Raw genomic sequence first — 13,277 nt, forward strand, 5'->3', positions numbered from 1 at the left:
TTGTGGATTGCTTTGGCAGTGTGGTCATTTTCACAATAGTAATTCTACCCATTCACAGGCCTGGGATGTGTTTCCATTTATTTGCATTTTCTATGTTCACTTTCAGCAGGTTTTTGTAGTTTCCATGTAGAGATATTTCACCTTTTGGGTTAGGTATATTCCTAAGTTTTTTTTTCTTTCAGCTGTTGCAAGAGGGGTTGACTTCTTCATTTGATTCTCAGCTTGGTCATTGTTGGCACATAGCAATGTTACTGGTTTGTGTCCATTGATTTTGTATCCTGAAACTTTACTGAATTCATTTATCAGATTTAGGAGCTTTCTGGATGAGTATTTAGAGTTTTCTAGGTATACAACCGTATCATCAGTGAACAGGGACAATTTGACTTCCTGTTTACCAATTTGGATGCTTTTTCTTTCTCTTCTCTGATTGCTCTGGCTAGGTCTTCCAGTACTGTGTCGAAAGGAAGTGGTGAAAGTGGGCATCCTTGTCTTATTCCAGTTCTGAGGGGCAATGTTTTCAACTTTTCCACATTCAGTATAATGTTGGCTGTGGGTTTGTCATAGAGGGCTTTTATTACCTTGAGGTATGTCCCTTCTGTGCTGATTTTGATGAGTGTTCTATTTATAAAGGGATGGCAGAGTTTGTCAGATGCTTTTTCTGCATCTATTGAGATGATCTCTGATTTTTTGTTTTTAATTCTGTTTTTGTGAGGTATCACATTTATTGACTTGCATATATTAAACCATTCCTGCATACGTGGTATGAAACCCACTTGACCATGGTGTTATTATCTTTTTGCTATGCTGTTTGTTTCGGTTCGCTAGTATTTTGTTGAGGATTTTTGCATCTATATTCATGAGGGATATTGGTCTGTAGTTTTCTCTTTTTGCTATGTCCTTTCATGGTTTGGGTATTAAGGTGATACTGGCTTCATAGAATGATTTATGGAGCATTCCCTCTTTATCTTTTGTAATAGTTTCCATAAGACTGGTACCAGTCCTTCTTTGGATGCCTGGTAGAATTCAGCTGTGAATACATCCTGGATATTTTAGTTGGCAATTTTCTTATTACTCTTTCAATCTCGCTACTTGTTATTAATCTGTTATGAGTTTCTATTTCTTCCTGATTTAATCTAGGTGGGTTGTATATTTCCAGGAAGTTATCCATCTCCTCTGGATTTTCTAGTTTGTGTGCATAACGGTGTTCATATTGGCCTTAAGTGATCTTTTGTATTCCTGTGGTATCAGTTGTGCTATCTCTCATTTCATTTCTAATTGAGCTTATTTGGATCTTTTCTCTTCTCTTCTTGCTTAATGTTGCTAATGGTCAATCAATTTTGTTTGTATTTTCAGAAAACAGGCTTTTTGATTTATCTTTTGTGGTTTTTTTGTTTTTTTGTTTGTTTGTTTGAATTTCATTTAGTTCTGCTCTGATGTTCGTTATTACTTTTCTTCTGCTGGGTTTGGGTTTGATTCGTTCTTGTTTCTCTGGTTACTTCAGGTGTGACTTTAGATTGTCTGTTTGTGCTCTTTCAGTCTTTTCGATGTGGTCATTTAATGCTGTGAACATTCCTTTTAGCATCACTTTTGCTGTGTCCTAGAGGTTTTGATAAGTCATGCCACAGTTATTCAGTTTGAAGAACTTTTAAATTTCCCTCTGGATTTCATTGTCGACCCAAAGATCATTCAGAAGCAGTTATTTAATTTCTACATATTTGTGTAATTTCATGGGTTCCTTTTGGAGTTAATTATCAATTTATTCCCCTGTGGTCTGAAAAGATACTTGATGTAATTCTGATTTTCTTCAATTCATTAAACTTGTTTTGTGGCCTATCATATGATGTATCTTGGAGAATGTTCCATGTACTGCTGAAAAGAATGTACATTCTGCAGCTGTTGGGTAGAATGTTCTGTAAATATCTGTCAAGTCCTTTTGTTCTAGGATATAGTTTAAGTTCATTGTTTCTTTGTTGCCTTTGTGTCTTGATGACCTGTCTAGTGCTATCAGTGCAGTATTGTGTCCGTCACTATAATTGTGTTTTCGTCAGTCTCATTTCTTATGTCCAGTAAGAATTGTTTTATAAATTTGGCAGGTCCCTCGTTAGGTGCATATATAGTTAGGATAGTGATATTTTTCCTTTTGGAGTGATTCTTTTATCATCGTATAATGTTGCTCTTTGTCTTTCTTAACTGTTGTGGCTTTAAAGTCTGTTGAGTCTGGTATCAGAATAGTTCCTCCTGCCTGCTGTTGGTTTCCATTTGTATGGAATATCTTTTCCGCCACTTTACCTTAAGTTTATTTCAGTCCTTATACATTAGGTGTGTCTCTTGAAGACAGCAGATACTTGGTTGTTGGATTTTTCTCCATTCTTCCACTTGTATTTTTTAGATGGTGCTTATAGGCCATTTACATTCAGTGTTAGCATTTGGATGTGAGGTACTGTTTTATTGATCATGCTAGTTGTTGCCTGAATACCTTGGTTTTTTAATTTGTGTTACTGTTTTCTCAGTCCTGTAAGATTTATGCTTTAAGGAGGTTCTGTTTTGGTGTATTTTGAGGTTTTGTTTTAAGATTTGGAACTCCTTTTAGTATTTCTTGTAGGACTGACTTGTTAGTGGCTAGTTGTCTCAGCATTTGTTGTTCTGAAACAGACATTTTCTCTACTTCATTTAGGAAACCTAGTTTTGCTGAATACAAAATTATTGGCTGTTAATTATTTTGTTTGGAGAGGCTAGAGATAGGACCCCAATCCCTTCTAGTGTGTAGAGTTTCTGCTGAGAAATCTGCTGCTAATATGAGAGGTTTTCCTTTAGAGGTTACCTGATGTTTTGCCTCCCAGCTCTTAAGATTCTTTGATTTGTGTTGACTTTAGATAACCTGATGACCATGTGCCTCGGTGATGATCTTTTTGCAATGAATTTCCCAGGCATTCTTTGAGCTTCTTGTCTTTGGATGTCTAGAACTCTAGCAAGGCCAGGGAAGGTTTCCTTGATCATTTCCTCAAATAAGTTTTCCAAACTTGTAGACTTGTCTGCTTTGTCAGGAACACTATTTTTAGGTTTGGCTGTTTAACATAATCCCTAAGTTCCTGGGGGCTTTGTTCTTTTTTAAAATTATCTTTTTCCTCTTTGTCTGGCTGGGTTATTTAAAAAGCCTTGTTTTTGAGGTCTGAAGTTCTTCGTTCTACTTGTTAGATCCTGCTGTTGAAAGTTTCTGGTGCATTTTCCATTTCTCTTAGTGTGTCTTTTGTTCCAGAAGTTGTGACTGTGTTTTCTTTAGGATCTCTATTTCCCTGGAGCATTTTTCATCTATATCCTGTATTGATTTTTAAATTTCTTTAAGTTGGTTATCACCTGTCTTTGGTATCTCCTTGAGTAGTTTAATAATCAACCTTCTGAATTCTTTCCAGCAATTCTGATTTTCTTCTTGGTTTGGATCTCTCACTGGGGAGCTACTGCGGTCTTTTGAGGGTGGAATAGAGCCCTGTTTCATGATATTACCAGGATTACTTGTCTGATTCCTTCTCATGTGTGTAGATTATTTCAGTGGGAAAATCTGGAACTCAAGGCTGCTGGTCAGATTCGTTAGTCCCATGGGGTGGTCCTTGATTTGTGCACTCCCCCTTCCCCTAGAGATGGAGCTTCCTGCAAACCAGACAGCAGTGATTGCTATTGTTCTTCTGGGTCTCTCCGCCCAGCAGGGCTACCAGGCTGGTGCTGGGTAATGTCTGCACAGAGTCCTGTGATGTGATCCGTCCTCAGGTCTCCCAGCTGTGGATGCCATCACCTGCTCCGGTGGAGGTGACAGGGGACCGAAGTGGACTCTGTGGGGGTCCTCGGCGGTCGATAGGTTTACTGTGCTGACTTTCTCAGAGGCTGGTTATTCTAGCAGTGAAGTTGTCACATGGGCAGACTCAGGACCTCTGGTTATTCAGGATGTTGCAGGAGGTGGAATAAGCTCTTGTTTTCTCCTTCCTAGGAGCAGGGTTGTTCTGTCATGAGTTGCTGTCATGTCCTGAGCTGACTGGCCTCCAGCCAGGAGGTGGCACTTTTGAGACAGCAGCAGAGTTGTCACCTGTTCTGTGGAATTTGCAGTGGCCTATGGCATCTTCCAAATGCTCTGTGACTTTTTTTGTTTTTTCTGGTATGCTGCTGTGGTGGTTCCTGGAGTGAAAGGCCACAGTATGAGTCTCCACATGCTGTTCTGTCTCTCCATGTGGGAGCTGCATATCAGACCTGTCTCCCATCTGCCATCAACCTTCAGAACCCGTCTTAGGCACTGGTGTAGGGCAGGTCTCACACGGTGGGTGGAGGCACTGCTTTGCATCGTCCCAGTGGCACAGATCCATGGTCCTTTACATGAGGAGCTTCTTACGTTTGCCACTGCACATAACGCAGGAGTACTCAGACAACCTCCCAGGAGCTGCTGGTCTACAAGTTTCTGAGACATGTGTGCCCCGCAGCAGTGGTGCTGACATGATGCGGTGCAGCCTCCAGTGCCACCCTGAGGCCCCCAACAAAGCTGAGATGAGTTTCTCTCCTTCTTCCTGTCCCACCAGAGTCAAGGCCAAGAGCTCCCTGCTGATTCACAAGCACTTATGTCACTTCTGCACTTCAGTAAACCAGGATGGGGATTCGACGGCACGGGTAAGTTGCAGTCGCCAGCGATGCACCCCGAGGACAGGGCCGTGTGCAGAATATGTGGTCTCGGGTCCCCCAAGCTGAGGTTAAGGCAGTATTCAGAATGGAAGCACTCTGTGTCCAAGGGTGCTGCTCACATGGGAATGATGGTGGGTGGAGCACAGAAGAGAGATGGAGTGAGAGGCAGGAATGCTTCCCAGCTGTGGGTGACAGAGACAGATGGGTACCAAAGTGGGAGCCCCCAGCACTGGAGCACCACCATCAGGCTGTGGTGATGGGCAGATGCCCAAGGCAGGCTCTGAAGTGCCCAGAACATGCAGCGAGGGACAGTGCTGTGATAAAGGATGGAGGGAAATTGGTAGCCATGGCAGAAGCCGTGTGCTGTTTTTTTTTTAAATAAAATGCTTAGGAAAGACTGTGTGTAGGAGACAGATGGGAATAGACGTGTGTGGGGTCACACGTACAAGTGTATGGTGTGTGGTTGCACATATGTGGGGGGGTGTGGTTGTGTGTGTGGTTTTGTGTGTGGTGTGTGGTCACGTGTATATGTGTGTGAATGGTGTGTGTTTGTTACATGGACTCTGTGTCCATCCTTCACAGGAAAAGACCAGCGTGGCTGCCGGCTTTAGGGCCACATATTTCTGTTCCTGCTCTGGGGTCAGCTTCCAGTGGTTTCTGCTGGGTCATTATTTATTTTTTAGAGATGGGATCTCACTCCGTCACCCAGCATAGATTGCAGTGGTGGGATAATGGCTCACTGCAGCCTCCAACTCCTGGGCTCAAGCAATCTTCCCACCTTAGCCTCCTGAGTAGCTGAAAGTACAAGCGTATGCCACCACGCCCAGCCAATTTATTTTTTATTTTTTATTTCTTAAGAGATGGGATCTCACTCTATTGTCCAGGCTTGTTTGGAACTTCTCATCTCAAGTGATTCCTTGACCTCAGCCTCTAATAGCACAGGGATTAGAGGCGTGAGCCACCACGCCAGGCTGCAGGCTGGTCCTTTTGAGCAGGTTTTGTCATGGGGCCAGCTTCTGCAGGTTACAGGTGTGTTCTCCTTCCCTGTGGGGGCAAGGCCGCCTCACCACACTTCCCCAGGATTTCAGGGAACAGGCTCCTGTGACTTGGAAATAAAAAGGGATCAGCCCAGCCTGGAGGAACAGCGACGCTGGCGTCGAAGCCTTGCCCCTTGCCTGCACTTCCAGCAAAGATATGGAGACACACTCAGTGGAAATTGATTGAGCCCCCAGCCCACCCCCACCCAGACTCAGCCACCAAAGTTCCCTCACTCCATGTGGCACACGGGCTCACGGGAGTTTCTCTGCCTGTGTTTGTCCACGTTGACTCCTTCTGCGCAGGTGCATTTGTGAGTCCCCTCAGTGTCTCTGCAGCATCTATGTGTGGATGAATAGTGAAGCCACATGAGGCCTGGTCTGAAGCAGAGAAGATCTGCTCAGCATCACGTTGAATCCCAAGCCCGCATCTCCGTGGGCTCCAGGACAATCCTATGAAAATGACACCATTGGTTCATTGTTCACATCGGGGAGGAGAATTCCGTCTGAAAATGAGCGTGACTTCACTGACGCCCGCATCCATGGCACAGCCCTGTGCTGAGCTCCACAGATCTACAGTCCATCGCCTCCCCTTCGAGTCGGCCCAGGGCTGCAGACAGCGTTGTCCATAGAAGATGTTCTGAGTAGATGAATGGAACAAACTGGAAACTCCAGAAACAAGCCCTTCTTTACATTTCTGGTGTTTGGCTTAAATGGAAGGTGCCAAGGTGAGGCAATGGGGAGACATGGAAGGGTTTGTAATGAGTGTGCTGCAGCAGCTGGATAACCACATGCCAAACACACACACACAGCTCAGTCCCACCTAGAAAGCAGTGCACAATCCATCAGAGACCAAATATTAAGCGGGGGAAACTTTCAGATTTCTACAAAAATCCTAGAATATCTCTGGGGTCTTGTGTTAGGCAAACTCTTCTTTGATAGATACCAAAAACACTATTTCACAAAACGGATACATTCGACTTTAAGCATTTAAAATTACTTCTTCCATTGTCACCAGTAAAAGAATGAAAACATAAGCCACAGGCTGAAATAAAATATTTACAAGTCATATGCTTTTATCCAGAATATTTAAAGAACCATGAAAACTCAAAAATACACAACAGCTCAGTTTTCAAATAGGCGAAAGGTTGAACACGTTCTTCACCAAGGCAACAATATCCATGAGAAATAAAGCCCACAAAATGGTGCTCAACATCATTTGCCACCAGGGAACCACCAGCTAAAATCACAGTAAGATACTGCTGCACCCCATTAGAGTAGCTGCAAGAAAACAGATTAAGGATACCATCCAGGCACAAAGCTTCACCCCTCAAATCCCAGAGCTTTGGGTGGCTCACAAGGCAGGAGGATCCCTTGAGGCCAGGAGTTTGAGACCAGTCTGGGCAACATAGCAAGACCCTGCCTCTAAAAAATATAAATAAAAAAAGATGATCATTACTAAGTGTTGGTGAAGAGTTTGGAGAACTGGAAGTCTCATCCATTGCTCATGGGGATGAAAGATGATGCCACATTGGCGAGCAGTTTGGCAAAGCTTCAGATGCTGAGCATATACTTATCATATGGCCCAGCACTCCCACTCCCAGGTTCTTACCCAAGAGCACTGAGAACAACATGTGTGTGTACATGTAGCAGGTGTTTTTCTTTGCGAGAGCTTCCACAAGCAGGAACCACACATGGGGTGTTGGAACAAGAAATGTATTTTCTCACCTATCTGCAGGCTGGAAGTCCCAGAGCACAGTGTCTGCAGGGTTGGTTTCTCCCAAGGCCTCTCTCCTTGCCTTGTAGACGGCCACCTGTTCTCTGTGTCCTCTCACGGTCTTCCCTCTGTCTGTGTCTCTGTCATAATCTCCCCTTCATAAAAGGACACCAGTCACTCTGGATTAGGGCTCACTCTAATAGCCTCATCTAACATCCATTACCTCTTTCAAGACCCTGTCTCCACATATAGTCACATTCTGAGGTACCGGGTGTTAGGATGTCAACCTATGAATTTGGAGGAGGATATAGTTCAGCCCACAATACAAGGATTGGGAGGAAGTGTGCTGTGTCACCACTGAGATCCTATTCCATGATCCAGGCAACCTTGAAGTACCATTACTCAGAACTGACTGTCAGAACTGACTAGAAATGGACTTGAATTTTTTTTAAGAATAAGTTCAATGTCAATTCATTCTATGAATTTTGCTTCACTTCCCCACAGGAAGGGGATGAAGACCCATGTCCATCTGCACTTGGGTGAGTTTGTAAGTTTAATGGGATTATTTTACCTGTTAGTAACATAGTTATACACTCGTCTCATCTCGAATTACTTAGGAAAATATGTCATCCATTTAATGTCTTCAAATATCCTGAAGTGCAAGGAGGTGGCACTTTCAAGAGAGCAGCAAAACTGTCACCTGTCCTGTGGAATCACAGCAGCCTGCGGCTTCTTTTAAAGGCTCTGTGATTTGTTGTTGTTGTTGTTTTCCTGGTACGCTCCTTGGTGGTTCCTGCGGCAAAAGTCCACAGTATGAGTGTCCACATGCTGTTCTCTGTCCTGGTGGGAGCTGCACATCAGCCCTGTCTCCTGTCTGCCATCAGCCCTGCACGCTTTCACTTGATGCTTCCCAAAACAGTTGTGTTGTGTAGTGGAGATCAGAAGGGTAGTTCACACCCCTTCAGCAGCAAAGAAGCAGTCCTGAATATTGAATCTTTGCAGTTTCCATCCTAAATGCCTTGGCTGAGCCGCCATCTCCTTGTTTCAGTGCTGGGCGCCACAGGCCTGCAGCTTCTTAGGCTCTGGGAGGAGGCGCAGTGGAAATTGAGGTCGCCGTGAGGTCGCTCCGATGTCGCCGTACACTGTTGCTGCCTGGCTACCTTCCCATCTCTGTCATCGTGGAGAGTGTGGGCAGGGGACCCCTGGCCCTCTGCCTTCTTCTCCTGCCCCGGGGGGAGCAGCAGAGAGCCAAGGGGCTGGAGGAGGGTAAAGACGTTATTCATATTTCTATTTGCTTCCTTTACATTTTGATTTTTCAGGCCAGTTGGGATTTATTGTTGTATTCAGGGAGATAAGAGATAAGGTTATTTTATCCCAACGAAGTAACTATTGGTTTTCACCTCATGTATTAAATATTGCACCTTTCCCCATCAAATTGAAAGGCCCCTTTTCTGGTTCACTGTGTTTCCCTAAACACAGGCCCAGGTCTGTGTCTGTCTCTTGGGTCTGTGTCCTGGAGGTGCACCATCTGTTTAAATTACAGAACCTTATTTAGCTACTATATTTTAATATCCTGCAGGCAAATAAGCCTCTAAAGGTTTTTTCATTTTTCATTTACTTTCGACAATTCTTACACATTTATTTTTCCATATGAGCTTTCAGATGACTTTGTCCAGTTCCTAGACACATGAAATTCAAGTTGCAGTTACAGTAGTTACACACTTTCCATTGGGAGGGGCCCACATCACAGCCCCCACAGAGAAGCAGCAAAGGTCCTGGAAGTCAGGGTCTCCACCATGGCCAGAAAGTGGAGTGCAGCCCCCCTTCCCCAGGTGTGCACCAGCCCCACCCCTCACAGACACCGGCAGGGGCTCGGCCCAAACCTTCCTGGGCAGAAGAGACAGGGCCTGTGTCCCTGGAAATGTCACCGTCCCTTACTCCACAGCCAGGGGGCAAAGAGCTTCCCTGGATCAGGACAAGGCCCTGTTGGTAATGATCACAACTGCAGAAAATTCATGCAGACTTTTGCTTAGTTCAGCAGTCGAGATGTATGGCTTACTGGGAAAAGTTCATTCCCTTTCAAACGACCCATTAAGTCTTCTATGAAATTGCTTTTCTTAGAAGGGTGATTGGCAAAACTACTGTGTAGATCTGAAGCACTTGAATATCACTTTGAACTATCATGTAACTATGGTCTTTTAAGTAAAATATAAAAATGCTTTCTCTGTGATGCATTTTGGGCAAGATTAATAGAAATGTAACTATAACCGGAATTGCAAACTTTCTCTCTAACACCAAAACAAAAGGAAAAACTAAAGTTGTGTAATGATTGCCAAATCAATATGTATACATTGTAGAAAATTTGGGAACGACAAAGATTCCCAGGTAAAAATGAAAGTCACCTGACCCACCTGACACCCCGTGACATGTATGATGTGCTGTTTTATAAAATTACAGTCACCTTGTAGCCCATTGTAGACCAGCTACACTAACGGAGGACACTACCTGTCTAAGGCACTGGTCTAGGGTGGGGTTCGCAGACTTCAGGGAGGTACTGCTTTACAGAATCCAAGTGGGAAGGAGTCCTGGTCCTTTACACGAGAAGCTCCTTCTGTTTCCCACTGTGCAGTAACCCGCTAGCACTCACACAACCTCCCGGGAGCTGATGGTCTCCAGGTTCTGAGACACGTGTGCCCCACAGCAGTGGTGTTTACAGGACACACTGTAGCCTCCAGTGCCGCCCTGAGCCCCCCACAAAACTGAGGTGTGTTTCTTTCCTTCTGCTTGGCCCACCAGAGCCACGGCCAGGAACTCCCTGCTGATTTGCAGGCGCCTGTGTCAGTTCTCCACTCGTGTACACCCAGACGGGGGATCGATGGCACAGGTAAGTCGCAATCGGCCCGAGTACGACAGGTAAGTCGCAATCTGCACACAGCCCGAGGACAGGGCCATGTGCAGAATGTGTGGTCTGAGGTCCCCCAAGCTGAGGTTAAGGTAGTATTCAAAATGGAAGCACTCTGTGTCCAAGGGTGCTGCTCACATGGGAATGATGGTGGGTGGAGCACAGAAGAGAGATGGAGTGAGAGGCAGGAATGCTTCCCAGCTGTGGGTGACAGAGACAGACGGGTACCAAAGTGGAAGCCCTCAGCACTGCAGTGCCACCATCAGGCTGCGGTGATGGGCAGATGCCCAGGGCAGGCTCTGAAGTGCCCAGAACATGCAGTGAGGGACAGTGCTGTGATAAAGGATGGAGGGAAATTGGTAGCCATGGCAGAAGCTGTGTGCTGTGGTTTTAAAATAAAATGCTTAGGAAAGACTGTGTGTAGGAGACAGATGGGAATAGAGATGTGTGTGTGGTCACATGTGCACGTATGTGTTGGTGTGTGATGTGGGTGTGGTTTTGTGTGTGGTGTGTGGTCACGTATATGTGTGTGAATGGTGTGTGTTTGTTACATGGATACATGGACTCTGTGTCCGTCCTTCACGGGAAAAGCCCTGTGTGGCTGCCGGCTTTAGGGCCACATATTTCTGTTCCTGCTCTGGGGTCAGCTTCCAGCGGTTTCTACTGGGCTGTTATTTATTTTTTGGAGATGGGATCTCACTCTGTCACCCAGCATGGATTACAGTGGTGGGATAATGGCTCACTGCAGCCTCCACCTCCTGGGCTGAAGCAGTCTTCCCACCTCAGCCTCCCGAGTAGCTGAAACTACAGGCGTGTGCCACCACACCCAGCCAATTTATTTCTTATTTCTTAAGAGATGGGGTCTCACTCTGTTGCCTGTGCTGGTTTGGAACTTCTGGTCTCAAGCAAGCCTCTGGCCTCAGCCTCCCATAGCAGGGTGATTACAGGCATGAGCCACTGTGCTAGGCTGTGGGGGAATCCATCTGAGAAGGCTTTGTGAGGCGGCCAGCTTCTGGAGGTTACAGGTGTCTTCTCCTTCCCTGTTGGGGCAGGGCCGCCTCACCACACTTCCCCAGGACTTCAGGGAACAGGCTCTTGAGACTTGGAAATGAAAAGGGATCAGCCAGCCTGGAGGAACAGCGATGCTGGCGTCCAAGCCTTGCCCCTTCCCTGCACTTCCAGCAAAGATATGGAGACACTCAGTGGAAACCGATTGGGCCCCCAGCCTGCCCCGCCCAGACTCACCCACCAACGTTCCCTCACTCCATGTGGCACACAGGCTCACAGTATTTTCTCTGCCTGCAATCGTCCACGTGCACACCTGCTGCCGGGGTGCAATTGTGAGTCCCCTCGGTCTCTCTGCAGCGTCTCGGTGTAGATGACGATTTACAGTCACCCTTGTGTGAAGCCACATGAGGCCTGTTCTGAAGCAGAGAAGATCTGCTCAGCATCACGTTGAATCCCAAGCCCGCATCTCCGTGGGCTCCAGGACAGTCCTATGAAAATGACACCGTTGGTTCATTGTTCACATCGGGGAGGAGAATTCCGTCTGAAAATGAGCGTGACTTCACTGACACCCGCGTCCATGGCACAGCCCTGTGATGAGCTCCACAGACCTACAGTCCATCGCCTCCCCTTCGAGAGGGCCCAGGGCTGCAGACAGCGTTGTCCAAAGAAGACACCCTGACTCGATGAATGGAACAAACTGGAAACTCCAGAAACAAGCCCTTCTTTACATTTCTGGTGTTTGGCTTAAATGGAAGGTGCCAAGGTGAGGCAATGGGGAGACATGGAAGGGTTTGTAATGAGTGTGCTGCAGCAGCTGGATAACCACATGCCAAACACACACACACAGCTCAGTCCCACCTAGAAAGCAGTGCACAATCCATCAGAGACCTCATATTTAGAGAGGAAAGTTTAACCTCCCTAGAAAACTCACAGAATATGTTTTTTTAATACTAAATATACAGTTGTCCTCTTAAATTGGTTAAGAGCACAAAATGTAACAGGCAGAAGGCCTGTTTCAAACAAATTAAAAAGCTATGTGTCTTTAAAATGTGTTTTTAAAGTTTTCCCCAAGTGAGATATATACATACCCACAAAAATAGTGCGTGAAGGAAAGCTGTCATACGGAAGGAGTTGTGTCCTGAATTCTTCAAGGAAACACATGTGGAAATACGAATTGATAGAGACAGCAACACATGAATAATTTTTTAAAATTGAATCTTAAAATGCTGCATGGCACAAAGCTATAGTATATAAAGTATTGATAAGTACAAAGGGAAAAGTCTGTACAGCTTTTAGCAAAAATGCTTTTGCAGAAAAGCAAATTAAAATAATGCAAACAGCATACCGAGGTGGCCACAGCTTGACCTCAGAGCTACAACTTCTCGTATCTGTGTCAGAAAATCCTATGTATCCAGAATAGAGTAAAATTTCAGGACAAAACATGGACTTTTTAACAGTTCTTACTTTACCCATTTTAAGTTCTTTTTATCTCCCCTACCCCCCAGGGCAGTAATTCAGCAAGATCCAGCAGAAAGAGGGCTACCTTTAGAATTGGCTATTTGATGTTTCTTCCCATGGGGAGAGTGTCATGGAGCCTGGACATTTCAGGCTCATGCATCCGTGACCAGTCTCCACTGGGGTCAGAAAAATTCAGCCATAGACTTGGTGAACTTGGCTTTCCGCTGCTGCTTTGTTCTCCTGCTGATAAAGGTCAGCTTCAGGGTGTATCTGCCATCAAACCTTTTAAGACTGGAGGGCAGCTCCCAAATAGCATCAGAATCCACTCCCATAGGCTCTTTTCTGTGGGCCACGAGAAAGATGATCTTCTCCTTAGATGAGGTCTAAATAGTCAGAATTCCCATCATCACAAAGCCAAAACGGGCTTGGACTCTGGAAAGGGATGCATATAATCCCAAGTCACAGCCACTATGGCAAAGCAACAGGAGATTGTACAGAT

General features: G+C 45.4%; 1 protein-coding gene across 8 annotated transcripts in view; it reads left to right on the top strand.

The window, feature by feature from the left end:
* LOC134757639 (probable palmitoyltransferase ZDHHC11B) overlaps positions 1-13,277 on the top strand; it is an 80,305-nt gene that overhangs the window by 43,218 nt on the left and 23,810 nt on the right. For 4 of the 8 annotated variants that reach the window (XM_063700881.1, XM_063700883.1, XM_063700882.1 and 1 more), the window contains one exon: positions 4,560-4,647. In XM_063700881.1, coding sequence (XP_063556951.1) covers positions 4,560-4,647 — 88 coding nt within the window. The other 4 variants (XR_010131863.1, XM_063700887.1, XM_063700886.1 and 1 more) reach the window with 4 other exon arrangements.

The sequence above is a fragment of the Gorilla gorilla genome, chromosome 19 (genome assembly GCF_029281585.2).
Source record: "Gorilla gorilla gorilla isolate KB3781 chromosome 19, NHGRI_mGorGor1-v2.1_pri, whole genome shotgun sequence".
NCBI lineage: Eukaryota > Metazoa > Chordata > Mammalia > Primates > Hominidae > Gorilla > Gorilla gorilla.